This window comes from Solanum tuberosum, unplaced genomic scaffold, assembly GCF_000226075.1.
Source record: "Solanum tuberosum cultivar DM 1-3 516 R44 unplaced genomic scaffold, SolTub_3.0 scf00044, whole genome shotgun sequence".
NCBI lineage: Eukaryota > Viridiplantae > Streptophyta > Magnoliopsida > Solanales > Solanaceae > Solanum > Solanum tuberosum.
This window is the reverse complement of record NW_006238970.1, coordinates 2,097,228-2,123,379: the sequence shown is the minus strand read 5'-3', so window position 1 is coordinate 2,123,379 and position 26,152 is coordinate 2,097,228. Positions and strand designations below refer to the sequence as shown.

The window sequence follows — 26,152 nt, the reverse complement described above, 5'->3', positions numbered from 1 at the left end:
AAAATTGGATAGAAGTGACAAATAGTATTAATTAGGTTAAAAGATGTTTTCACAATAGTCCCAAACTTTTAACTTTTACACTTTAGTCCAACAACTGTCGTAGTTGTGGAAACAACTTCTATAGTTGTCCGACAATTTCAATAGTTTTCCCGGCAACTTTAGTAGTTGTCCAGACAACTACGAAATATGTTATTAGTTGAGTCTTTTTATTAATATTAAAAATAAAAAAGTAGGGAAAAAGTAGTGGGGCCCACTTGTCCCTTTTTTTTAATTGGAAAAGGCAGTTTTAGCTCATTTACCCAACGCAGCCATCTCCATTTTCCATAGTCCATCTTCTTCGCAGTTCGCGGTCGCCGTCGTCCGACGGCTTAGGCATCTCCCAGTCGTAAAGGTAGGTAAGTTGTAAGTCTCACTCTCGTCTGACTTTTCTCACTCTCTCTTCTCTAAATATTGAAATAGTTCTATCAGTTTTTGCTTCCTTAGTTCCTTTAGCACCAAAATTGAATTTTAACAAATGTCATGAGAATCGTGTCGATCAAGAGAAAAAAACTCTATTTAAATTTGTAATTTGAATTTGGTGACTTGTGTTTGGAATTGTGACTGCCATTATTTTTAATTTGAAGTTGAATATTAAGACATTTGTGACTTTGTGTTGTTTTACTTGCAAGTTTCAAGTGTTGAATTCTTGTTGTAATTGCTGCCTGCTGCCTGCTATTATTATTGTTGGGCCAAGCTAGCAGGCTTGGCAATGTATTTGATTGTTGGGCCAAGCCAGCCAGCAGGTGGCTTTGAAGTTTGCAATGCTGCAGAGCTTCCAGCAAGCAGCAGCAGCCCACCAGCAAGCAGCAGCAGCAGCCAACAACCATGCTTTGCTATGCTGCAGACCTGCACAGCTGCAATGTTGCCAGCAGCTAGCAGCAACGGTCATGCATTGCAATGCTGCATAATTGATTATTCTCATTTTAATTTTTATTTGCACTGAAAAATCATTTGAAATATCGAATTAGATTGAACCGAAGTAAAAAAAATCGAACCGAATCGAAATATTATGGTTTGGTATTTGGTGCTCCATTTGTCATTCCTTTGATTTGAGTCAAGATTAGTTCTTCGAATTGTAGTCAAGTGACTAGTTTGGAACTTTTTTCCGTAATTTGGAGATGAATTGGTTTTATTGCGTGACAATTAGATCATTGATGGATATTATGTTGTGGTTAATAGTTGCTATTAATTGTGTTGTGAATTTTTGAGACATGAAAATTCAGGATAGGTCTAAAAACAAAGGAAACTCTGCCCGATTTTTTGCAGAATTCTGGTAAGGCTTGCTTTGGGATTCTCTCCCTTAGCGGCGGGTCACGTTCCTAACTTGGGTCGTGACAAGGTACCAGGTAACTCTTTCCTCTAAGGCTAGGGTAGATGGAAAGAATCCCCTAGTGTTTTTGTCTCTGTTGGGATTCAAACTTGAGACCTCATAGCTCTCAACGACTTCATCGACCACTAGGTCACACTCTTGGATGCCTTGATATTCCTTGTTTTGATGGCTTAGGTTTAGTGTTTTGATAAGTTTTCATAACTGAAGATTGGGAATACTTTGGCCTGACTCAACTTTTATTTGGTTTGCTTATGTCATCTCATTTTTAGAATGGAAAGAAGACATCACGTTTTCTCTGTAGATCTTCTTGAAAGATACGCCACAAAAGGCCGTGGAGCCATTACATGCATGGCGACTGGCAATGATGTCATCGTTCTTGGAACCAACAAAGGCTGGGTGATCAGACATGACTTTGGAGTGGGTGATTCTTATGGTATGTTCGCATAAAAGACTCGATTCTAATGGAAATTTGTAACAAAGACACCATACTCTTACCTTGTATCTTAAAGATTCGTGATGTGCATATCTGTAATTGCTCTTTTAATTCCTTTTTGAGCTTAATAGTCTCATATCCCTGACACTTTTATGTCTTTAGCATGGTGTTTGTTTCTTCCGTTCTTTCTTTTTCTGGATAAAGGTTCAGCTAATGTTTCTTATGCTATACTTGATTGGCTGGAACAGTGTAGACTGGTAACATCCAATATTGTTGTCTTATTAAGGAGTTCAAGTAGCAGTCATAGAATAAAACCCAATGAAATACAAAAATGTGATGAACATGCTTGGAGTTGCGCGCGCGCGCGCGTGTGTGTGTGGGGGGGATTATTTATTCTTTTCCTGATAAAGAACATGCATGGGATTGGTTTTGAGAGACTGCTTATGTAGCTGCATGAATCTCACACAAATAATGCCTCCTCAGTAGATCACATTTAAACTTTGGTGCTCACATTTGGATGCGGATGGTGTCAAAGCTCATTTTCTACTTCTTTCAGAATTTGATGCGATGGTCTTTTCATCTTTTTTTCATACAATTTCATGACTCTCATTTTATGTCTTTTAGTTCTACTTTTTTTCTTCTTTTTTACATTATGAAAGTGTTGAAACCTTTCTCGCAAACAAATTTAAAGTGTTAAAGCTTTCAAGTCGAGCTTTATGACACAGATGATTGTCACAGAGTTTGATGTTGGCTGGGGTGATGGTCGATGGCTTCTGATGGTGTTCATTACGAACTATAATTTTACATAGGCAGGGGGAGAGAGATATAGAGAGATGGTGTTCTTCTCTTCCTGTAGTTTTATAGGCTAGAGAGACCTTCTGACTTGCCCATTTAGCTCCTACCCTTTGTTCAAAACAACTAGTAGTTAGATTTTGTGACAAAAAAGATTGACCGTGTATGAAGGTCTTATAAACATGAAAGCCTCAAGTTTTTCTTAGAACACTTAATGATAGTGAGTTCAAATAAAGAGTATACTAAGTACTTCCTTGCAGATGTGCTATGTTGCTCGGACTCTTCAAAAATGTCTACGGGTGCGTGTCGAATTCCCCAAAAGTAGTGTATTTTTGAAGAATCCGACATGGGTGCGGCAACGTAAGTGAAGAGTCCGCACAACTTAGCAGATGTGATGCTTATTCGTTTTTACGTTGCTTTTGGGCTTTTGGTAACACATAACTTTTGCTATTTTCTTATACAACTTCATTCTCCTTCCTTTTGTGGAACATGTGCTTTGTGTTAGGTTGTTGGGTTTAAGGGAGAATTCACTATTTTAACTTATCAGGAAAAAAAGGAGGAGGAGTTCACTGTTTTAGCCTTTTGCATTTGGCAAGAGTTGATGCAAGAAAGTTCAGCAAGTAGCTTTGATGCATTTTTGTCTGGAATGGAGAGTGATTAGAATATAATTGCAGCCTAACACAGAAGGAACATTTGAGACCTACCGATATGACCTAATGATCGAGAAAGTGGGATGAAAATCATGAGAAACGAGGCCTTTCTAAAAATAAAATAAAATCATGAGAAACAAGGGTTCAAATCCCTGTAGTGGTGGGGTAAACACTACATGATTTCCCCCCATCTATCTAAGTGTTGATGGACATAGTTGCCCAGTACTTGTGTTAGTGGATGGTAGCCAGTATACCTGGTAAAATAGTCAAGGGGTGCACAATCTGGCCTATACACTACCTTTGTGCCCAAAGAAAAAAAGATGAAGAGAAAATAGGCAATAGCTCTTTGAAGTGTATATTCAAGGTTTTGGATGGTATGTTTTAAAGTTTTCTTATCATGCTTCCTTGTAATTTAAACATCTTGTGTGTTAATCTTTTATTCCTTGGCAAATATGATCTTTCTTTTTTTTTGAACTTTTCCTTGATCTAAGAAAGATCATTGGGATGCATTGCATACTGTGAACTCGGTTCTACTTTTCTTTGTGCGGAGAGAAATGGAACTTTCCTTTTCTTAAGGTTATTTGTTTGTGAAGCAACTTAAAAAGAGCTTCAATTGAAACTTATAAATGTTGTGCTATGTGACCTCTGAGTAATGCCTTCTTGAATCCAGTGTTGACTGTGATTAAGTTTTAGACCTCTACATAACGAAGCATATCTTGGTGGCACTTATTTTACACTACTTGTGTCAGATTATTAGGGAAATAGGGTAATTGTATTGTATTATTTTTGCAGATATAGATCTCTCTGTTGGCAGGCCTGGGGAACAATCAATTCATAAGGTTTTTGTTGACCCTGGAGGGAGCCACTGTATTGCCACTGTTATTGGCAGCAGTGGTGCCGAGACATATTATACTCATGCTAAATGGACAAAGCCACGTATTTTGAGCAAACTAAAAGGTCTTGTTGTCAATGCTGTCGCCTGGAACAGACAACATATAACAGAAGGTACGTCAGTGCTTTCTAATTTCTTGTGTTATAGTACAAGATTTTAACAATTTGGTGATTTACGGACACTCAGAATAGTTATGCTTTCTTTCTCTTCATTTTAATTGTGGATAATGGTTTCAGCTTCAACTAGAGAAATCATTTTGGGTACGGACAATGGTCAACTTTACGAGATGGCTGTAGATGTAAAGGATAAAATGGAGAAGTACATTAAGTTACTATTTGAACTTAAAGAACTACCTGAGGCATTCACTGGTTTGCAGGTTGAGTGTTTTCTAGTTTCTTTCTTCCTTTTTTTCCTTCTTTTAACTTCTTTCCCCAAAAAGGAGAAAGCATCCAAGTGGCTTACCTGTTTCCTTTTCACTCCCTTCTCAATTTAATCAAGTAGCTCATGTCATTTCATATCGAGATGATGTTAATGAAAGCCTTCCTTTCTTTCATCTTCTTGTAGATGGAAACAGCAAGTGTGCACAATGGTACCAGATTTTATGTGATGGCTGTAACACCTACTCGACTTTATTCTTTCACAGGGATCGGATCACTTGATGTAAGTTTTTATTTAGAAGTAATCATTTCTGCAGTTTGACTGACTCCTTCCCTTCAACATCTTCGTTCTTTTTCTTATGGATCATTAGGGTTTACTGGTTTCACTTTCATCTTCACTTTACTAGCACGTGGTGCTGCCAAATACTAAAAATAGCTTCTTTCTTAGTTAAGTTACAGGTTTTGTCTATGTTTTCCTTTATGCAGTTTTCATTGTTATCATGTTGAATATCATGTGTGATCGGAGTTTTGACTGGTATGGGATCATCTTTGAAATCTATATCAAGATTTTTTAGCTTTCTATATTGATGAACTATGCTTCTTTAGTTTGGAAACTTGAAATTGTTGGGCACGTCTTGGTACACTTTGCTACTCCTGCTGCCTTGACTTCTTTTGACTTCGTTGAATTTCAACTTGGTACACTTACTTTCTTGTGGTCTTTCTTTTCCTCATTGACAGAGTACACAGAATCTTGTGTATTGTTGAAGAGGTTTTGAACAGAGTGTAGGACCTAATTTTATTTGTTCCCAACAAGCTCTGCTGGATCAATTTGTACAAAGCTGTTGATGTATTCCTTTGGTAGCTGTTCCTGTAGATTTTATGTGCTGTATTATCTTAGCTTGGCATCTTTCATTCTCTACTTAATTATCTCCATCAGAGCCTATATAGACCTGTCCATGAATTAAAAAATTGTTAATATTTCCCCTCACCCTTTGTGCCGTAACTCTTAATTGAGATTCTGTTTGTTGGACATCAATTCCTGTTATTATTGTAATAAAGTTCTGCTAGTTCATTGACATATCGTGATCTGATGATCAATACATTTCATTGCATTGATGCATTTTGGTTTGCGTAGGCGATTTTTGCAAGCTATGTGGACCGCACAGTTCATTTCATGGAGCTTCCTGGTGAAATACCTAACAGGCAAGTTCCTTATTTATGTGATTGTCAAAAAAATTGGAAGGAAGTCAGTCTTTAAATTAAGTTTTGAGATGACCTAGAACCACATAATTCAACATTGCAGTAGATTATGTATTAGAAAAAAGATAATAAACACTTCCATGCGCTTGGGCTAAGTGACGTATCGGTCGCCACCAGAGGGGCCTGCTAAAGACATAATATAAATGAATAAATTTAGGGAGCACAAATTATCAGGCATTATTTTCATTAACTACATGAAAAATGGATAACAATTTCAGACTCCCATGTGTCGCAAAGCTCCATCATCTCCTTACTGCAGGATGTGTTACTGTGTCAGAAACATTCATATGCTGTGTTCGATCCACTATCCTGAAAGTATAGCTAATGTAATTCATTTTTGGTGTAATGTCCTGCTCTGACAAGTCCAAAATGTGTCTAACAATGATTTTGAAACTACAGCTAGTGTAACTCATATCCAGATAATGTCCTGATAACCTCCACCACCTGAACAAATTAATATAGTTATAATATTGAAGGGAAGCTAGCCTTTGGAAGAGAGAGAAATATTTTCTTTTCTGTAGGTTATCTTCAAATGTAATAATCTCCTGCAAAAATTTGTGAAAGCTTGATAATGAACTTGATAAATACATTGGTAGGAGATAAACTGAGAAGCTGACTTCCTGTTAGGCCTCCCACACGCTCATACTCACCTCCTCTTAGAAGGGATTTACGGGGAACTCAAGCGTGAACATACTTCCAGCAGCTTCCCAAGGAGGAACTTACTATTATAGGAGTTAACTTCTCCCGAATCTCCCCACCCATGTTTCTTCTCATTCTGGTCAACAGAACCATTGCAAACTGATCATTCGAATCTTCGTTCATTTGTGTCCTCCAGTGGGCTTTCCTGAATACTATAATAATCAAATATCAATTAAAATTACTAATTTGAACTTCAATATACAATAATGTCGGTACTAATCTAACATGTCAAAGTTATAATAGAGCTTGTAACTCCCAAACTATTTTGTAGAAACAGAAAGTCTGCCTTATCTTTGGCCTCTGAATATGGAGAATCTTTCTTTCCATCTCACTCATCCTCTTTTTTACTTGTTACCTGTTCACCTCTTTCCTTTGTGATCTTTTCTGGATCATTCTTGATATTCTAGAAATTGCAAATATGGTGAGGAAGCTCCTTTTCATCATAGGTCACAAATCTTTCGAAGTCGGAATGATCCAAACTGAAAATAACTATTGGCTTGAATGAATTGAAAGAAAACAAAGATTTGTTAGTAGGATACACATGAGTGTAAAGAAAATGAAAATGCTCAAAGGCTAACTCAAGTATTGGAATATCAACAGTTTGGGCACAAGATTTTGGAGCAGTTGGACAACTTTAGCATATCTACTGTCAGATTTTCCATCTCGGTGAATGGTTCTAACCATAAAACTGAATTACCTGGGATGCCTGTGCCCATATAAATCAGAGTTAATATCTCAAAAGGTCACTCAACTTTGAGAATTTATCTAACAAAGTCATTGAACTTTATTTTGTATCATTAAAATCACTAAACTTAGACCTTTCTATCAATAAAATCACTCAATCAAATTTATCATTAAGAAAAGTATTGACATGGCAAAATAAATTATTATTTTTATATCATGTAAATATAAATTCCACAATTAAATAAAACTAAAGAAATCTCATTAAGGACTTTTCACTTCCCCTCACAGAACTTTTTTCAAAAAATCAATTAAAATGTATATCCAAACACAATTTTAAATTTCAAAACTTATTCATCAACAATTTTAAAAAATATTTTTTTCGAACTTGAACAAATCTATGTCAACGTTAGCAAACCGTGGAGTTACAAATGAAAAGTAAAATCTTTACCAATTATATTTAGCAATAAACATCTAAATAGATTACACGCCGAATAACTTATTAATTAATAAATACTTGCTTGCTCTTTTTTTGACATTTGTTTATTGTTTTTCTTCCTGTTTTGGATTTAATTTGTCGTTTTGCTTAAATACTTAATACTCATTTTTTATTTAGGAGACAAACTAAATATTATGGTATTACAGTATTCAGTAATACCAAAATATGATTCACTAAGAAAAATTATTCATTTATTTATTAAATCACTACATAAATTATACAATAATATCATAAAACAATATTTGTTTCCGTAATTAAGTGTGTCCGAACTTTTTTTTAATAAGTTTTTTTTTTTAAATTTTATTTATTTGTGGGTCTGTGTTTATATGACATAAAAATAATAATTTATTTTGCTATGTCAATTATTTTTTTTAATAATAAATTTGATTGAGTGATTTTATGGATAGAAAGGTCTAAGTTTAGTGATTTTATTGATACAAAACAAAGTTCAATGACTTTGTTAGATAAATTCTTAAAGTTGAGTGACCTTTTGAGATATTAACTCTATAAATCATGGAGCCACCATTAATGGTAATAGAACTCCCAAAGAGTGTTCTTCCTTCCAAATGTCAATTTAGACAAGGGGATCCCTGTCACGACCCAAATCCCCTTGGTTGTGATGGCACCCGCCTATCCCAAGCCGGGTGAACCACGGTATTCATCTATTCAAATTAAATAAGCGGAAGTAAATCACTTAGGTCTAACAGTCGATACTCGATAATGACTCTTTTCTAGTTCTCTTTCCCTCAGCCATCAATCCCTGTGCTAGTTACTGCACATAAGTCCGATCAACCCTGGAATATGTTGTTAGAAAGAACTGCAATGGGTAGGAACTCGAAAAAGTCCTCCTATTACTCCAGCGCTGGAAATTAATGATTGAAAGTTCAGTGTAAAATCATGCTACTCCCTGATAACTTCTCTTAATGTGCCACTGTGGTTGACCACAAAAATATAAATTCAACTATTATCATATAAAAGCCTTTTTAAGTGTTCTTTTAATCCTTATGTAAGTAGTAAGGTGCATTAAGAAAAAAGGCAGCCCAATGCACTAAGCTCCCGCTATTCATGGGGTCCGGGGAAGGGCTGGACCACAAGGGTGTATTTTACACAACCTTACCCTGCCTTTCTACAAGAGTTTGTTTCCACAGCTCGAACTCATGACCTCCTGGTCACATGAAAACAATTTTACACGTTATGCCAAGGCTCCCTTTCAAAGTAGTAAGGTGCATGACTAACAAAAATTTCATTAAACAACACAATTGAATCTATAAACGCAAGTATGTTAACATCTCCTGCGAACTCTATGTGTGTTCTGTAATTTGCATGTACATGCATCTAAAAACACATCTTTGGAGGTAATAGTACTTATAACTGTATTTTTGTTTGACAAGGTTGGTAATTTGTTGAAATAATTGAGAAAACTCTGCATACAAGACATATACCCTTGTAGAGAATCTTATGGAAAGACTTGGTTCTCCATAAACACTAAGTCATCAGTATTAACCGAAATGTCAAAGATGTTTTAAAATGTGCATAAAAAAAAATCAAACAGAAATATTTCTTCAATATGCTCAAATAAGTTTTCCGTCCCTTGTAAAGCCCTCCTATTCGTGTCTCTATATTTTCCACATGATTGCCAGGAGAACAACTTGTCACTCTTTCCTTTATCCAATTTTCCTTCTAATTTTGCATCCCAGTATTTATAACTTATTAACTCAAACTTAAAATCAAATGTCATTTCTGATGCATAAAATTTGAGGTTTATTCTTGTGCTAATTTTCTTGTTAATCTTGTTGGAAATAGCTAATTGTTAGAAGTGATTTCCTGCATTGATATCTGGACGTTGTTTGGAAAAGCCCAGAGTTTAGGAAGAGACATTTGTGGCTTCTCAACATGTGCAAAGTGTTATATTTACCCAATCAGTTGGGCAAACTGTTGCAAAGTTTAGGAGGAAAATGAAAAACAGGCACCTTTCAGTTGGGGAATATAGAGCCTTTCAAAAACTTCATTTACTGTTCATACTAGGACAGGTTTCATATGTTTACCAAAATCACTTTGGTGAACAATCATGTTTTAATGAAATACTTTTCCTTTGCATTCAATTATGCCACTTCATGGGAATGATAGACTGAACCTTGCAAGTGATTTATGAAGTTTGGATTTGGTTGATGAGACATTTGTCAAGAGCTTGGTTCTTTATTGTGGCTTGTGCAGTGACTGACAAAATACACCCTCCTGTTTTCCACCTACCCTTACTCCAGTTCACAGCAAGTGATGTTCCATATTCATCATTGGATAGAGCTGTCACAACTTCCATTGTCTGTGAAGACACTTTTGAGCTTGCACCATAATAGATTGACTATCATTTCATATAATTGTTAATTTTTTTTTTGAGAACTGGTAATTGTATTCCTTTGCATTAAGGGTTATGCTAGCAACCTCCAAAAAGATATCAAAATGGTAAAAACTAAACAACAGAAAAAAAGAAGCTAATTACAGAAATCCTAAAAAATCTACCAACTGGGCAACATCCTCTATGTTTTCTTCTTTACACCAGAAATGGAGATTAGCAATGCAGTTCCCCTTAATTTTCTGTAGAGAGCTAAATCTATCCTCAAAACACCTTGCATTCTTTTCTTTCTACACTGTCCATCAAATACATGCAGGGATTTCTCCCCACCATCTCTTCTGTGACTTGCTACCACCTCTCCTAATCCAACAACTAAGCAGGTCTGCAGTGTGTTTTGGCATAGTCCACTTGATACCACAAAGACTAAAAAAGTGACCACAAGTGGCTAGTCACCTTGCAGTGCATAAATAAGTGGCTATTTGTCTCTGCATACTCATTACCAAGAAAACATTGTGATGCTATTTGGAATCCTCTCTTCTGAAGGGCATCATGTGTTAGGCAAGCTTTTCTGACTACCAGCCAAGTGAAGAATTCGATTTTAGTAGGGACCAGACAATCCTACACCTTTGAGCATGGACCTATACTGCCTTCAGGTTGCCCCAAGATTTCCATCTTATACAATGTGTTCATAGTGAACACCCTGTTAGAATATGAATAGGAATAAGAATAGTATATATAACCCTCCTTAGAATAGGAATAGGAATATGAATATTATATAGAATCCCACTTGGAAAAGAATTATAATGTAGTGTCCTAGCTGGAAAAGGAGTCTAATGTAGTGTCTATAAATAGGGCCTCAATGTAATAAAATAGGTACACAATTCGATAATATTCTTCTCCTATGTTTCTCACATGGTATCAGAGAGAAGTTAAAAACGGGTGTTCATCTTGGTGGGTTCATTTCTAACGGCAACCTATTTGACAGTGATGGATATTTTTATTTGAGAAATTTTGTCAAAGAAACTCTCTGTTTCGAAACATGGATCTGCTGGAGGATTTTGAAGATGGAGATGCAGCCTATTGAAGATTATGTGAAGAAGGTGGAACAAATTTATTTTGTCAGAAATTCCGGCCAAGAGGAGATTTGTTGGGTGTTTGCCCTGAGCTTCTTACCATAATTGAGTTTTCTTTTAGGAAAAGGAAAACAGAGTCCCCATATAAGGCTAGTCTTTTCTCTTGTAGGAAAAAAATTATGACTCTATAATGGAGGCTCATTCCTTTTAACTTGGTAACATTCATAATGTAGTCCTAGGGGATTTGAGAGTTTTGTGTATGGGAGAAACGGTGACAGCAAGTGATATGTGGACCTCTTTTTATTTTGAGTGAATTTGTGAGGTTATTTCTCTCGATATTATGTACTCTCTTTTATATAGTGAATTGCTCATCTCCTCTTGTGGATGTAGGTTAATTGATTGAACTACGTTAAAGAGCTTCTACAATCCTGATAGAGAATCAAAGAGTTCCCGCTGGCGGCTATAACCCATATATGCCGCTCGTCTGGCCAATGGTTATGCTAAGAAAAGTAGGGCCAAGGATATATGCATGAACCCCATATCTAGGGAAAGAAAACTCGGTCAGACATGCGACCATGTGTCAATTTTCGGCAACTTTGAAGGACTGTTTTGTGTAAAATCTGTATCCGTTAGTGTTTGTGTAGCACCGTGCCGTCTTTTTGGTGACTTCTTTCTCATATTTGATTTTTGTATCACCGTGCCATTTTTCAGTGGCTACTTTCTCATATTTGATTTGCATAGCACCGTGCATCTTTTCGGTGACTACTTTTTTGTATATGATTTGTGTAGCACGTGCCATTTTTTCGATGACTACTTTCTCATATTCAATTTGCATAGCACCGTGTCATCTTTCCGGTGACTACTTTCTCCTATCTAATTTGTGTAGCATCGTGCCATCTTTTCGGTGACTACTTTCTCATATCCGATTTGCGTAGCACCATACATCTTTCGGAGACTACTTTGTCATATCTGATTTCTGTTGCACCGTGCATTATTCCGGTGATTACTTGCTCATATATAATTTGGTAGCATCGTGCATCATTTCGGAGACTACTTTCTCATATTTGATTTGTGTAGCACCGTGCATTTTTTTGGTGACTACTCATAGCTATCTTTGTTTCGGTTGGTGTTGTGCGAAATCTAACACCAACGACCATGTCAGTACCACACATCAGTGTGTGAACTTGTTCGGCCAGTTTTCCAGTGACTTTCTTGTTCAATATCGACCAGTCTCTTGATTTTGAGATGATTCATATCTTTTATACCAGATTTTGAGCACTTTCCAGTGACCATTGCATTGTTTCTAGCAAATCTGAGTTCGCCAATAGTATTTTCTCTCTGTGTCGGATTTACTTTTGTCAAAATAAAGGGTATACTTAGATATTTGGACTTGACAATGATACTTCTATCCCCGTGGCTAAAATAACATCTATCCACCTTTTTCTATCTATAGTCTTCGTTCGCCATTGGCCTTTTAAACAGTTGGACATAAAAAATAATATTTTTCTATGATCTCGAGGAAGAAGTCTATATGAAGCAATCACCTGATTTTGTTGCTCATGGGGAGTTTAGTTGCCTTGTATGTTGATTGTGCAAGTCATTTTATTGTTTGAAATAGTCTTCTCAAGCTTGGTTTGTGAAGTCAACACAGTAATCCAGGAGTTTAGCACGACTCGTAGTTCACTTGATCACTCTGTGTTTTATCGACATTCTGCATCAAATCCAGTATGTTATGAGAAGACTAAGCACATTGAGATTGACTGTCAATTTTGTGAAGTCGAGTGATCAACTTGCAAATATCTTCATCAAGCCCTTCACTGGTCCTTGTATTAATTACATCTATAACATACTAGGTACATATGACTTGTATGCACCAGCTTAAGGGGGAGTGTTAGAACATGAATAGGAACAAGAATAGTATATACAACCCTACTTAGAAAGGAATAGGAATAGTATGTAGAATCCTACTTGGAAAAAATATTATAATGTAGTGTCCTAGTTGGAAAAGGAGGCTAATGTAGTGTCTATAAATAGGTTTTCAATTTAATAATGTAGATGCATAATTCAATAATATTCTTCTCCTATATTTCTCACACACCCCATCAGTAGTATGTCTCCACCTAGTAGTATCTGTATCTGGAGAGGGGCCTCTGAATTTGTCGATTTCCTTCAACAGACTAACTTATTAATTTCCAAGTACGTACAAAACATACTGTTTGTTCATTTGCCAATGATGTTAGGAGTTATTGGATTCTCTTCTTTCAGTGAACTGCACTTCTTTATCCAGCAGAGGAGGGCTGTACACTTCGCATGGCTTTCTGGAGCAGGTATCTACCATGGTGACCTAAAATTTGGAGCACAACATAGGTAGATTTACCACCTGTTGCTTATTTCCTTACTTCTTTGGTTTGTTTCAATCCCAAGTTTTTTCATCTCATGGCCTTAATGCTCAAATTTTATTTAAACTTTAGAGTTCTATACATTAATTTTTTTTTTTTTTGATATTTTGTACAATTGTTGAAAACCTCACTATAGTTCGCCAAATGGGGATGAAAACTTTGTGGAAAACAAAGCTCTTCTGGACTACTCTAAATTCTCTGAAGGAGTTGAAGGTGTCAAACCTAGCTCTCTGGCTATATCCGAGTTTCATTTCCTACTTCTCATTGGTAACAAGGTTAAGGTGTGTTAGTGGTACTTCCATGACTTTGTTTCCATGTCTTTTAACCTTTTAATGGATCAATTAGTTGTAGCAGTTTCTAAAGTTTGAATTATTGTTCATGCATGCCTATGTCTATATGCAATATATGGCTTGGGGTTTTGCTATGCTCAAACCAAAGACTGGAATTGTATGAAACTTTTTGTTTGGTTGTATATCGTATAATTACGTACCCAAAAATGAACTTGTAGGTTAGATGACATGGAAGCAATAATTATGAGGTATAAATATGTTCTTCCATTTTTGAGTTTTTATCACTTTGGCAATTCTTAAGTGTGTCTACCAAATACCAATCATATATGCATTAGCCGTAATGTTCTAATGTAAATTTTAGCTGCTTTTTCACTAAGCTTCATGATTTCATGATATTAAATAAATATTGGTTTGTTGCACATGAAGAAACTAGGATATAATTTCCTTTTTCTTTCAACAGAAAGGGCAGCTGATGAAATTCTTAGCTTTAAACATGATTGTGTGGAAGTTGTAGACCTAATAAGGCTAGCGATGATATCCTTAAATTTCTCATCTGCACACCTCTATTTTGTCAGTGTTGATATTGATGACTAAGTTTGCTTTAACTTTTAGGTTCATGTAGTGTACATCACTTAGTATTTTCGATACCAGTATTTGTATTCTCAAAAAAAGAAGAAGAAGAAGTGTACATCAATCCTAAGTTGACTTGAAAGACTCCATTTGCTTTTTTGTTTTTTGTTTTTTGATGAAGTGAGATAATATATCATTGATAAAGCATCAGGAAGATTCCAAAATTACAAAAGACAAAAAGTCTGTTAGGTCCAAATCAGAAGACCAAAACAATGTTAGCCCCAATATATGAGTGCCTATGCTAGAACCAGGGAATTAACAAAGTCCAAAAAATTGTCAACACTATTAACAGGGATAAGAAAAATTCCAACTGAATGAACTAACTACACATTTAGCCTTCAGTGAGTGTGTTGGAGTTGATATTTCATCAAAACAGAAAAACTCCATTTGTCATAATATCTTCTTTTGTCTGCCATTATCCACTTGAATTTTATATATCTTAGGAGAAATACTTTTCATGGTTAATTTGTTCTGCAAGACCACTGAGTATATTTTTTTCTATTGGGTAGTAGTTAGTCTATAACAATATTGCTTTTCAGCATTAATCCAATCTCTTGCAATATTAATCTTGTTCTACATTGTTAAATATATGGATGCTAGAGGTCCTTCCTTTACCACATGACAGATCACAGAAGACAGTTAGAAGAACAACAATTTAGGACAAGGGCAACCTGACCACCCAATTATTGAGCAAATCACTTGATTCTGAAGAATAGATATTTCACCTTTGAATACCTTGTATAGTTATGCTTTAGTTGATGTCTTGTAGGTGGTGAACAGGATAAGTGAACAGATAGTAGAAGAACTTTATTTTGATCAGACATCTGATGCAGTTTCAAGAGGTATTATTGGCTTATGTAGTGATGCCTCAGCTGGGTTGTTTTATGCATATGACCAAAATTCTATCTTCCAGGTGCGGTAATAGTCATATCCTAAATCTTATGTGATGTGGTAATACCATTATATTTCTGCTTCAGTTTCTGAATCGACAATCTGAATTTAGGTGTCCGTAAATGATGAAGGTTGTGATATGTGGAAAGTGTACTTGGACTTAAAAGAATATGCTGCAGCTTTGGCTAGTTGTCGTGATGCGCTGCAGAGAGACCAAGTTTATCTGGTTCAGGTCATGGCTGATTGAACTTCTATTCTGCTGGGATATATGATGCTTTTTTGAATATTTTGCCTCATTTGTAACTGTCCCCTAATCATAAACAGAAGAAACTCTTATTGCTTGTGAGGCTGAATATTTTCTTTTGGTTTTTCATCTTAGACCTCATGTTATGCAGGCTGAAGCTGCTTTTGTTGCCAAGGAGTTCCTCAGAGCTGCATCATTTTATGCAAAAGTATTTAATCTACTTATTTATTTATTTACTTCCATTTTGTGGTTTCCATTTAGTTGTTGTTTCTTTGTACCTTCGTAAACTTGATCCTTGTCAACCAGCCACATGCCCTTAAGAAAATCTGATCCTTGTTTGCTAATTTCAAATTTCATTATGACCGAAATTTCCACTAACTTCTGTAGCAATCAATGTCTATGTCTACTCTATTTTACAAAGACAACTAGATTTTTGTTTCCTGATAAATGAAAATACTTTCATCTATCATACCCCAAGGGAAACCCCTGATAATCCGCCTTAAAAGGTCCGCTTCTGATAATCCCTTACATTTTCGGTAGTATCAAATTGATTACCGTCTTGAATATTTCCTGTAAAAACTACGTCTCTGCATTAAAATTATGCAACTCTTCATTCATGTCCCTTTTGTTTTCTTTTATGTTTGACATAGGAGGCTTACTAAGTAATCCATATTTATTCCTGGAACTGGAGACCTTTCTAATGCAAGGAAATGAATATTGCAGATTAACTATGTATTATCTTTTGAAGAGATCTCATTGAAGTTCATCAGCATAGGCGAACAGGTATGAGCTTTTCAATTCTAGAACACTGATTTATGGTTATGCAAGAAAAGATTTCTTTTTAAACTCATTGAAAATCAAAAAGGTCAAATTCATCCAAGTTCAATCCATCTTGCTGTTGAAAAAAAAATCCATCTTGCTCATTCGAGGTAATGATCTGTAGTAGTAACTAACTCATATCTAAAAAGGAACATTACTTTTTCCATTGTTCCGTTTTAAAGAGACAAGGTTTATTACACGATCTTCGAGGTTAGTAAACTTTCAACATAAAGTCAAACATCAGCACATCCGGGGGACCTTTTTCCGGCAATCATGGCCGGAATCATGTCAATGGGGGAAAACACCATCTTTTATAACGCAGGGAGCAGAAACATGGTACGAGTGGACTGAACGTAGCAGGAATTTAATGAGGAGAGTGAAGATTAGCATTAAAGTCCTGAGATGGTTGGTCTCAGGATTTATTGAGGCGTCGAAGGTCCAAGGGGAATCTGTCAAAACATGGATAATAAAGGACTTGTACTCGGACTTTTTTTGCACCCTTAAATACAATGAAAATGGCAGATATATCAGTTTTATTGCTATTCAAGGACAAAATAAAGCAGTCATCATTACACCGGCACCTAAAACTATAAATAGCTAGTTTGGGTTCATTTTAGACTTGGACTATTTTGATTGTTGAAAACTGAAAACTCATGTTTGAGTGTTGAGAGCTTGGTAAAGCTTTTGGTTGATCTTTGCTTAGAAACGAGGTTGCAAGGTCAATTCGATTTCCTTGAGGTCTTCGTAAGAGTTGGTGCTATTATAGGATTTATCGATTGAGGTCTTTAGGTTTAATATACCCTTAGGTTTCCTTTGATTTCCTCTTTGTGTGTCTATCTAGTTATCTTTACTTATTGTCTTTTGATTTCCGCATTTTATTTGTAATTTGATTTTGAGAATTACATCAAAGTAAGTCACGCATAAGAATCAAGTGCATTATGTCGCAATGATCATCACTAGCCGGAACCATTTCACGTCGGCTTTATAACACTCGTCGATAAGGACCTCGGCATAATTACACTCATCGACAAAGATCTCGGCATAATAACAGTCGCCAGCAAAGACCTCAGCATCATAACACTCGCTGACAAAGACTTCGGCATAATAACACTCACCGACAAATACCTCGGTATAATAACACTTGTCGGCAAAATAACACTCGCCGGCAAAGACCTCGGCATCATAACACTCACTGATAAAGACCTTGACATGATAACATTCACCGAAAAAAGCCTCGGTATAATAACACTCACCAGTAAAGACCTCGGCATCATAACACTCACCGAAAAAGACCTCGGCATAATAACACTCATCGGCAAAGGCCTCTGCATAATAACACTCGCCGACAAAGACCTCGACATCATAACACTCGTCGGCAAAGACCTCAGCATAATAACGCTCGTCGTCAAAGACCTCGACATACTAACTCATCAATGTCTCATCACGGTGTTCACAATCAATGATTCAAGCAAATATTACACCAAATGGAAGAGACAACAAACCATGCAATTCAAGTACACAATCATGCTTTCAAGCATTTTATCAATCAATCATCAAATGTCACAATAAGGCAATTCACATTATCATGTTCTTCACATGGCCTTTTTCTTTTCAACCCCTTTTTATTCATTTAGATATAACAAGTCGACAATTTAAACCCTTCACCTCATTTCCATTACTCCAAACACACAATCAACGAAGGAAGCATACAAATTAAACTACAATACAAGGTTTAGGAAGCCATCTTACAATGGGGATTGGGGAAACATTGCTCATAAAATAGCAAAATTCACATATGAGCCTACAACAAAGCAGAAAACACAATCTAACAAAGCGAAGGCATTGGGAGTATCCTTCAAGGAGGCAGTAAGGAACAATAGATGGACGACAGAATCCATAAAGAAGGCGCACATACTGGTGGAAGGTGACCACCTAAATGTGGTGAACGTAACACCGACATCGGAGACAGATCTCCTCAAGAGATGTATTGTCGGTAAATTCCAGAGCACATCTCAAGAGATTCCAACCCTCAATGATGTGAGAAGGTGGGCTTGCAACACTTGGAAGTCAGCCATAGGAGTGCATTTTCGCTATGAACGACGGGCACTTTCTGTTCGAGCTACCCACAAGAATGGCTGCAGAGCACGTCATGGCAGGAAATGGGCTGGAAGAAGATGAATCTGAACCTAGAGTGGTGGAGTCCAACCACAGGTGCTGGCCGTAACATATAGCGAGAGACTGGGTGTGGATAAGAGTGCTGGGTTTACCCTAAGCTTATGGTCTCATAAAGTTTTCAAGCTTATCGGAGATCAGTGTGGGGGTTTCATCGAAGTGGAGGAAGAAACAGCCCTCAAAAATCACATGCACTGGGCACGCATCAAGGTGAGGGGTGATGGGAAGATGGTTCTGAACGAGATTGAAGTCACCAGTGAAGGTTTTGTGTACGCAGTGCCGATCTGGTGTGAAGCGCCGGTGACTTTCCGAAAGGAGGCGACGAGGAGAGACGAACAATACTATGACCGATGGGCAATAAGGGTTTCTCTTCCCCTTTAGTGATAAACTCTGTGGAAGAGTCTGACCATCATGTGGGTACCTCGATAGCTGGAGAAAATTTGAATTGGAGGACACGTGACTCCACACGTGAGGCAAACAAGAAGGGAAAAGGGCCTTTAATAGCTCCAGCAGGTCAGCTTAAGAGAAGGGAAAAGTTGGGCCCAAATTTTTTAGGCCCAAAAAGGCAACAACAAAAGAATACTGCATCCCAAGGTTTTGGTATACTTAACATCGAGATACAAGAAAATTTACTTAACACAGCAACCCATAACAGATTTGAGGAACTGAGAAATCAAGAAATGGGAGATTCAAACAATTCCAACGGAGATCAGGAGAGTAGAAAAGCAACGGATAAAGATGCAGCACTGATAATAACAGAGAACATAGAGACGGTAACCAAGTAAATCAAATTGCCCAGCTGAAGACACAAGGTGAAAACAGTGAGATTATTCCAGAAGAGGCAGTCCCCCTAAAGATCCTATTACCAACGGAAGATGGCACCAACCCAACAAGTATTCCTACTTGGATTAAACAACACATAATCAAACTGAGCACTGAATTTGGAGTAGATTTCAGAGGATGTGAAGAGAAAGCAGAAGAATTGTTTATGAAAATAGATAGCAACAAGCAGGGGTACAGAGGAGAGAAGGGGGAACCGACTATAGTTAAAAAGAAAGGAGTCAATGAACTGAAAGGTTTGGAGTTGAACACAAAATTTATGAGCTACGGAACTAGAAGTAGGGGGATATCTAGCGATAGGAGAATGATGAAGCTCAATATTGTTTCATGGAATGTTAGGGGGATGAATAGTGCGACAAAGAGGGTAGTATTAAAAAACATTTTGAACACTTGGAAGGCAGATGTGGTCTGTTTTCAGGAAACCAAGGTGGAAGGGGAGATCACTGATATAATCAGAGAAATCTGGGGAAACAGATGGGTTAATTACGCCCAACTAGAGGCTAGTGGGACTAGAGGAGGCATCGTCATTATGTGGGACAAAAGAGTATGGGAGGGGGAAGTTAGTAGTGTAGGCATGTACTCAGTCACCTGCAGTTTCACAGGGAAGTGCCAAGATTTTAATTGGCACCTCACCGGAGTCTATGCCCCAAACGATAGAGAGGAGAGGGAAGAAACTTGGTGGCAGATTGGAGCAACCAGGGGTCTAATTACTGGACCTTGGGTCCTTTGTGGAGATTTCAACACAGTTAGACACCCTTCAGAGAAGAAGAATTGCCACAAAATCAACAAAGGCATGACAGATTTTTCGGACTTTGTTGAAGACATGGAGTTGGTGTACATTGAGCTGTCCGGGGGTAAGTACACATGGAAGAAAGGGGACAATCACACAACAGCCGCCAGACTGGACAGAATCCTATTTTCTGAAGAATGGGAAACAAAATTCAGAAATATAAGGCAAAACATCCTAAATAGAGTTACCTCAGACCACTCTCCCATTATGCTACAATGCGGAGAATGGGAAACCACAAGGTCATATTTCAAGTTTGAAAATTGGTGGCTAACTATAGAGGGGTTCAATGAGAAAGTCAAAGAGTGGTGGGAGTCTTTCAGATTCTCCAGGAAACCAGATTTCGTGTTGGTGGCAAAACTCAAAGCACTAAAAGGGAAACTGAAGGAGTGGAGTAAGACTATTCATGGGAACCTAGGGGCTCAGAAGCAGAACGTTTTGAGACAATTAACTGAATTGGAACAGATTCAGGAGCATAGATCTTTGGAGGAAGGTGAAATAACAACTAGATTAGCTTTAACTATGGAATTTGAAAACATAGCAAAAAGGGAGGAAATTGCTTGGAGATAGAGGTCCAGGGCTACGTGGTTAAAGCAAGGAGATAGAAACACTGGGTTCTTCCACAGAACTGCAAATGCTCACAGAAGAATGAACACAATTACAAAGCTGAAAGTGAGAGGAGAAACATTGAGCAATCATGAAGACGTACAAGAGGAGATAGTTACATTTTATGAAAAGCTTTATTCAGAAACAGAAGATTGGAGGCCAAACCTAGAAATGAGGAACTGCCCTATGATTGGTGCAGATGAAAACAACCTGTTAATGGCACCAATAGAGGAGCAGGAGATTCTATAGAGTATCAAATCTTGTGCAGGTGACAAAGCACCAGGGAAGATGGTTTGTCTTTTTTCAGCCAGTGTTGGGACACTATCAAATCTGATTTGGTGGCTGCAGTACAGCATTTCCAGAAGGAAGAAATTTTTGAAAGAAGCATCAATGCTACATTTGTTGCCTTAATTCCAAAAAAAGTGGGAGCCATGGAGCTAACTGATTTCAGACCTATAAGCTTAATAGGAGGAGTATACAAGATTATAGCCAAACTCTTGGCAGAAAGATTGAAGAAGGTGATCCACATTCTAGTGGACAGACAACAGATGGCCTTCATAAAAGGAAGGCAAATCATGGATGCAGTATTGATAGCAAATGAGTGTGTGGAGTCTAGAAAAAGAAGCAAACAACCTGGAATCTTGTGTAAACTTGACATCCAGAAAGCCTATGATCACTTGAATTGGAACTTTTTGATACTAATGATGCAAAGAATGGGCTTTGGAGCTAAGTGGATAAGATGGGTAAAATACCGCATTAGCACTGTGAAGTTCTCAGTCCTCATAAATAGGACCCCCTGTGGATTTTTCTCTTCTCAAAGGGGACTGAGACAGGGTGATCCTTTATCACCTTTCCTATTCATCCTAGCAATGGAAGGTCTAAGTAACTTGATACAGACAGCTAGGGAAAAAGATTGGATCAGGGGATTTCAGGTGGACAATAGAGCTATAAACAACCTGGAGATAACTCATTTACAATATGCAGATGATACTCTAGTTTTTGGTGGAGCAACTACTGGCCAGATGCTGATACTAAGGGTGATTTTCATCATTTTTGAAGCTGTTTCCAGGCTAAATATCAATTGGGGGAAGAGCTACATATACCCCATTAATGAAGTAACAGAGGTGGATAATTTGGCAGCTATTTTGGGTGGAAGAGTAGGGGAATTACCTACCATATACCTAGGAATGCCTTTGGGAGCCAAAAGTAAATCAATGGGGATTTGGAATGGGGTGATAGAAAAATGTGAGAAAAAGTTGACCAATTAGAGGAGTCAGCACCTTTCCCGGGGGGGCAGATTGACCATGATCAATAGTGTTCTGGATACAATGCCTACATACATGATGTCAGTATTCCCATCCCCTGACAAGGCGATCCAGAGAATAGACATGCTAAGAAGGAATTTTTTTTGGCAAGGAAATGAAGACGAGGAAATTCCATTTGAGGGATGCTGTTGCTTTTGTATGCTGATGTAGTATTATTCCAGTGTTGTTTTTAGATCTTCATTGTACTGCTGTGCAGTGCCATCTCAGTGCTGGTTATTACTAAAGTTCTTTCATTGCTTATTGATTTAAAAAATTGTATTAGTTCAGAACCACGGGAAGTTTAATTTCTCGTGATTATCTTCTTGCTTAGTAGTCCTATCATTGTCATAATATGAAGCAATTATTCTTTAGGAAGATAATGAACCTATCTTTGTGTAGATATCCCATTCCTTTTTACAACAGATCTCTAGTGTTATCTTGCTGCCTTTGCACATGTTACTATGGGAAATGTTCCTAAGTAAGAAGGGCCTGAAATGGGTAATGCCAAGGAAAATAGATCAGACTTTGAAGATCTGGAGCAGTTATGCTAACCTGTCAGACCATAAGGATAGGTGGAAAATTATACCAGCTTGCATCTGGTGGGCTGCTTGGACAGAAAGAAACCTCAGGTGCCATCAAAACAAGAGCAACAATATCCAGAAGATGAAGATGAAGTGCTTAGTTTTGTTTCATTTTTGGTGTAAACAGGAGTATAGGGAAGATCTAGAATCAAGTATGGATGTCTTAGGATCATTGTAAATTTTTGTTAAAAGGGTTGAAGATCTTCTAGATACTCCTCAATTGTAATTAGGAAACCTGTAACTTGTCGTGGCAGGTTTCTGTTTTTGTGGAAATAGAATACAAGTTGTTACCTTCTCAAAAAAAATAATGAGAGGTATTCCTTGGTCTGCTGTTGAAAGTTAATTTTGTTAGTTTTCTGACATGTGACATCTGGAAACCTCGAATAGAAAAACAGCCACAAATAATAGAATCAGTATAAAACAGAACTCGTTGAAAAATTCTTCCTGGATATAACACTTCTTTGCTTGCAGGATGCACTGAGAACATTTCTCCTGCGGAAGCTTGATAATCTTTCAAAGGATGAAAAATGTCAAATAACAATGATTTCGACATGGGCTACTGAATTATATCTTGATAAGGTTCATCTCTTTTTGAACTGAGCTTGGTTGGTTAAAAGTTTGGTTGCTTTTCTTTTACTTGGTTTCATAAACTGTAAATTTGTTCTGATGCTACCGTTGGAAATATCTCTGTTTCCAGTTCCTATTATGTATAGGTCGAACTTGGATTATCCGACTTACAACATGTCTTTGTCACCTGTACTGGTGTCTAGTACAGAGGTTGGAAAAAGTACTAAGCAATATTCTATAGGATAGTGGATGGTGAAAAGTACCATCTTATTAATTGGGAAACAATGCCATTCCTAGTAAGGAAGGTGTAGTGGTTAGGAACTTGAGGGTATTTAGTAGAGCCATTCTGAGAACATGGCTTTGGAAGTTAGTTGTGAAGGATCATGGGTTGTGGTCATTATCTTAAAGATAGAGCTCAAATTGGGGAGAGAGAACCAATCAAATTATGCAACCATATGGAGATCTATGAAGGGAGTATGATGAAAGGAAATGGTGTTGGAGTTCACTCCTAGAAGCAGAAATGGTCCTATGTGGTCTTCTCTTCCCCAAACCCTGTGTATACTGGAAGTTTTAGCGTACAATGCTGTCCTTTTTTAGCCTTTCTAGGACCCACCAAATTCAAGTTCTGGATCTGCCCTTGCTAATCCACTTGCTAGCTTCCGACTCATTTTACTAAGTTGTCACTTTTTTTATTTTTGATGAAGTAAAGGATTCCATTAAAGAGCAGCAGGGTGATGCTAAAGGCAAAAATGTACAAAGAAAGAGAGCTAGTTCCCTTACCTGAGTACTAAGTTAGGATCAAAGCGCTAACAAAATCCAAAAAACTGTCAGCACTATTAACAGGAGACAAAAAGTACCAACTAGACAGATTGGCTAGGCATCTAGCTTTTAGAGTATGGCTTGGAGTTGAGATCCCATTAAAGCATCTGTGATATCTTTCATTCCAGACACACAAAAAAAATTACTGCTGGAATCAGTTCCTAGATCTTCTTGATTTTCTTATCAACTTTCCAAAAAATCCAACTAGAGTAGGCTTCCTTGATGTTCTGGGGAAAGACCCAGTGTAGACCAAACATAGTGAGGAAGCAGTTCCAGATGTCTGCTATGAAAGGAAGCGTACTCTAGTTGGCTTGTCACTTAACCAATCTTTTAGATCGAATAGAGTACAACTAGTTAGTAGAGTTAGAGTTCTAGGCAGAATGATTAAGAGTGGAAAAGTAACGGGGGTGATGATGGATCACCATTGACAAACTCAAAAGAGAATAAAGGGTCGTTTGGTAGGATGCATTAGTAAAAAATAATGTATGCATTAACTTTGTGTATTATTAATACCCTGTTTGATACACTTTTTCAACCTATGTATATAACCAATGCAAGCATAACATGACAAATTATGGTATTAGCAATGCAAGGTTTTTAATGCATGCATTAGCATGGTCAAAGACACATGTGCCCCTCAAAACCTTTTCCACATGCTTTCCACTGTATTTTATGGAAGGTATTTTTGTGAACAATTATTTTTTTAGAAATTATGTAATGCATCTTTCAATACATTTCAACACTGTTCTTATACGTCCTACCAAACGACCCCAAAGTGTTCTACATGGCAAACACATATGGGAGTTGAAGCTTTTAATCTATTTGCATGTCTTTTCCAAGTTCTCTTCTTTCCACCGTTCCTGTTGCCATTCTCATATGTCCTTCCAGCTCATCGCACTTAAGAAGTTTTGGAAGTGGACTATCTTCTCCCCAAGAGGTGAAAATAGAGTCCATGAAGGGTTCAGGTGTCAAATTTTTCTGGGGCTTCATCAAAAGAGTAGTGATAGGAGTAGGGGCTGTGATAAGAGATAAAGGCCCTAAAGGGTTATTTAAATGAAAAGGCCCAATATCTTTATGCAGACGTGGGTCTGGAGAATCACTGCTGCTGGTCACATGGTCCATTAAGGGCCCCACATTGTCTATTGCTTTAAGGTTAAAGACCGGAGGATAATCCTCTTCTCCCCTTAGTCGGTAGCCTCCTCTCCTCAGTCGATCAAGATGACAAGTCCCTATCCCCCAAATGAAGTACTAGTAAGGTCGCTTTATCCCCCAACCCTAGGACTGACATCTTGATTATCGGGTAAACCCAATTTTGAATGTCTGTATCTCATCGGAGGCATGCACCAGATTAGAAGTGTGAAAATTAGATCTCCATCTGTGATCTCAATCAAAGGAGGTATCTTCTCTGCTGGCCTCTTAACCCTGAGACGAGCCCAACGCAAGTGATTTTTAAGGGAGGTTTCTTCCTCACTCTCTAGCCATTCCCCACATTTATCTCCAATTTCTTTCATAACTTCCACTGACCATAGATGGACGGGTAGACCAAAAACATGAACCCAAAACTAGTTGAAATTAGTCTAGGATGGATAAGCTCCAACAGTAGGAGTCTACTATTTAGGCTTCTATCATTTGCCTTGCTTCTTTCGGTCACCGTTCTGCATCTCTGTTTGATTGGAATTCGAAGGAATTGAATTTCGTTCATGTCGAAGTTGCCCTTTCAAGCAAGTCATTGCCGGGAAACTTCAAACCATTCTGGGAAGGTCTTTTTCATTTGGAGAAGAAGAAGCTTGAAGATTCTGAACTGGCATAACTTCTGTTTCTCATTGAGTCCATCTGCTCTTGTTGATAGTTATTATGTTGGAAATTTGTTCCCTTGAATCTTGTGCCCCAGAATTGCTGTTTTGCAATAAGCCCCTTATTAATGAAGCTTTCAATGCGATGTACAATCCCCAACCACCCATCATCAAAATTCTTCTCAGGTAATATACCACTGAACCGTGATGATAGAAATGTATATTCCATATTTATTGAACTTGAGGGAGCAACAATTGTTGGTTGAAATTTCTCTGCCTCGCCCAGACTTGAATCTCTTCCCCTTGACATCTGATGCCTCCTTGAGTCTTATGTA

General features: G+C 37.4%; 1 protein-coding gene across 4 annotated transcripts in view; it reads left to right on the top strand.

Moving 5' to 3' along the window:
* Positions 1 to 299: 299 nt before the first annotated feature.
* The window catches only part of LOC102603014 (vacuolar protein sorting-associated protein 18 homolog), a 54,184-nt gene continuing 28,331 nt past the window's right edge, over positions 300 to 26,152 (top strand). The window contains exons 1-13 of one of the 4 annotated variants that reach the window (XM_006343399.2): positions 300 to 391; positions 1,639 to 1,802; positions 4,037 to 4,249; positions 4,373 to 4,512; positions 4,701 to 4,796; positions 5,649 to 5,716; positions 13,341 to 13,442; positions 13,611 to 13,755; positions 15,164 to 15,307; positions 15,398 to 15,517; positions 15,681 to 15,737; positions 16,253 to 16,312; positions 23,110 to 23,217. In XM_006343399.2, the coding sequence (XP_006343461.1) occupies positions 1,640 to 1,802; positions 4,037 to 4,249; positions 4,373 to 4,512; positions 4,701 to 4,796; positions 5,649 to 5,716; positions 13,341 to 13,442; positions 13,611 to 13,755; positions 15,164 to 15,307; positions 15,398 to 15,517; positions 15,681 to 15,737; positions 16,253 to 16,312; positions 23,110 to 23,217 (1,416 nt within the window). In that variant the 5' untranslated portion in view covers positions 300 to 391; position 1,639. Of the gene's footprint in view, positions 396 to 1,364; positions 1,386 to 1,407; positions 1,499 to 1,638; positions 1,803 to 4,036; positions 4,250 to 4,372; positions 4,513 to 4,700; positions 4,797 to 5,648; positions 5,717 to 13,340; positions 13,443 to 13,610; positions 13,756 to 15,163; positions 15,308 to 15,397; positions 15,518 to 15,680; positions 15,738 to 16,252; positions 16,313 to 23,109; positions 23,218 to 26,152 lie in introns of those variants that run through there. The other 3 variants (XM_006343400.2, XM_015306970.1, XM_006343401.2) reach the window with 3 other exon arrangements.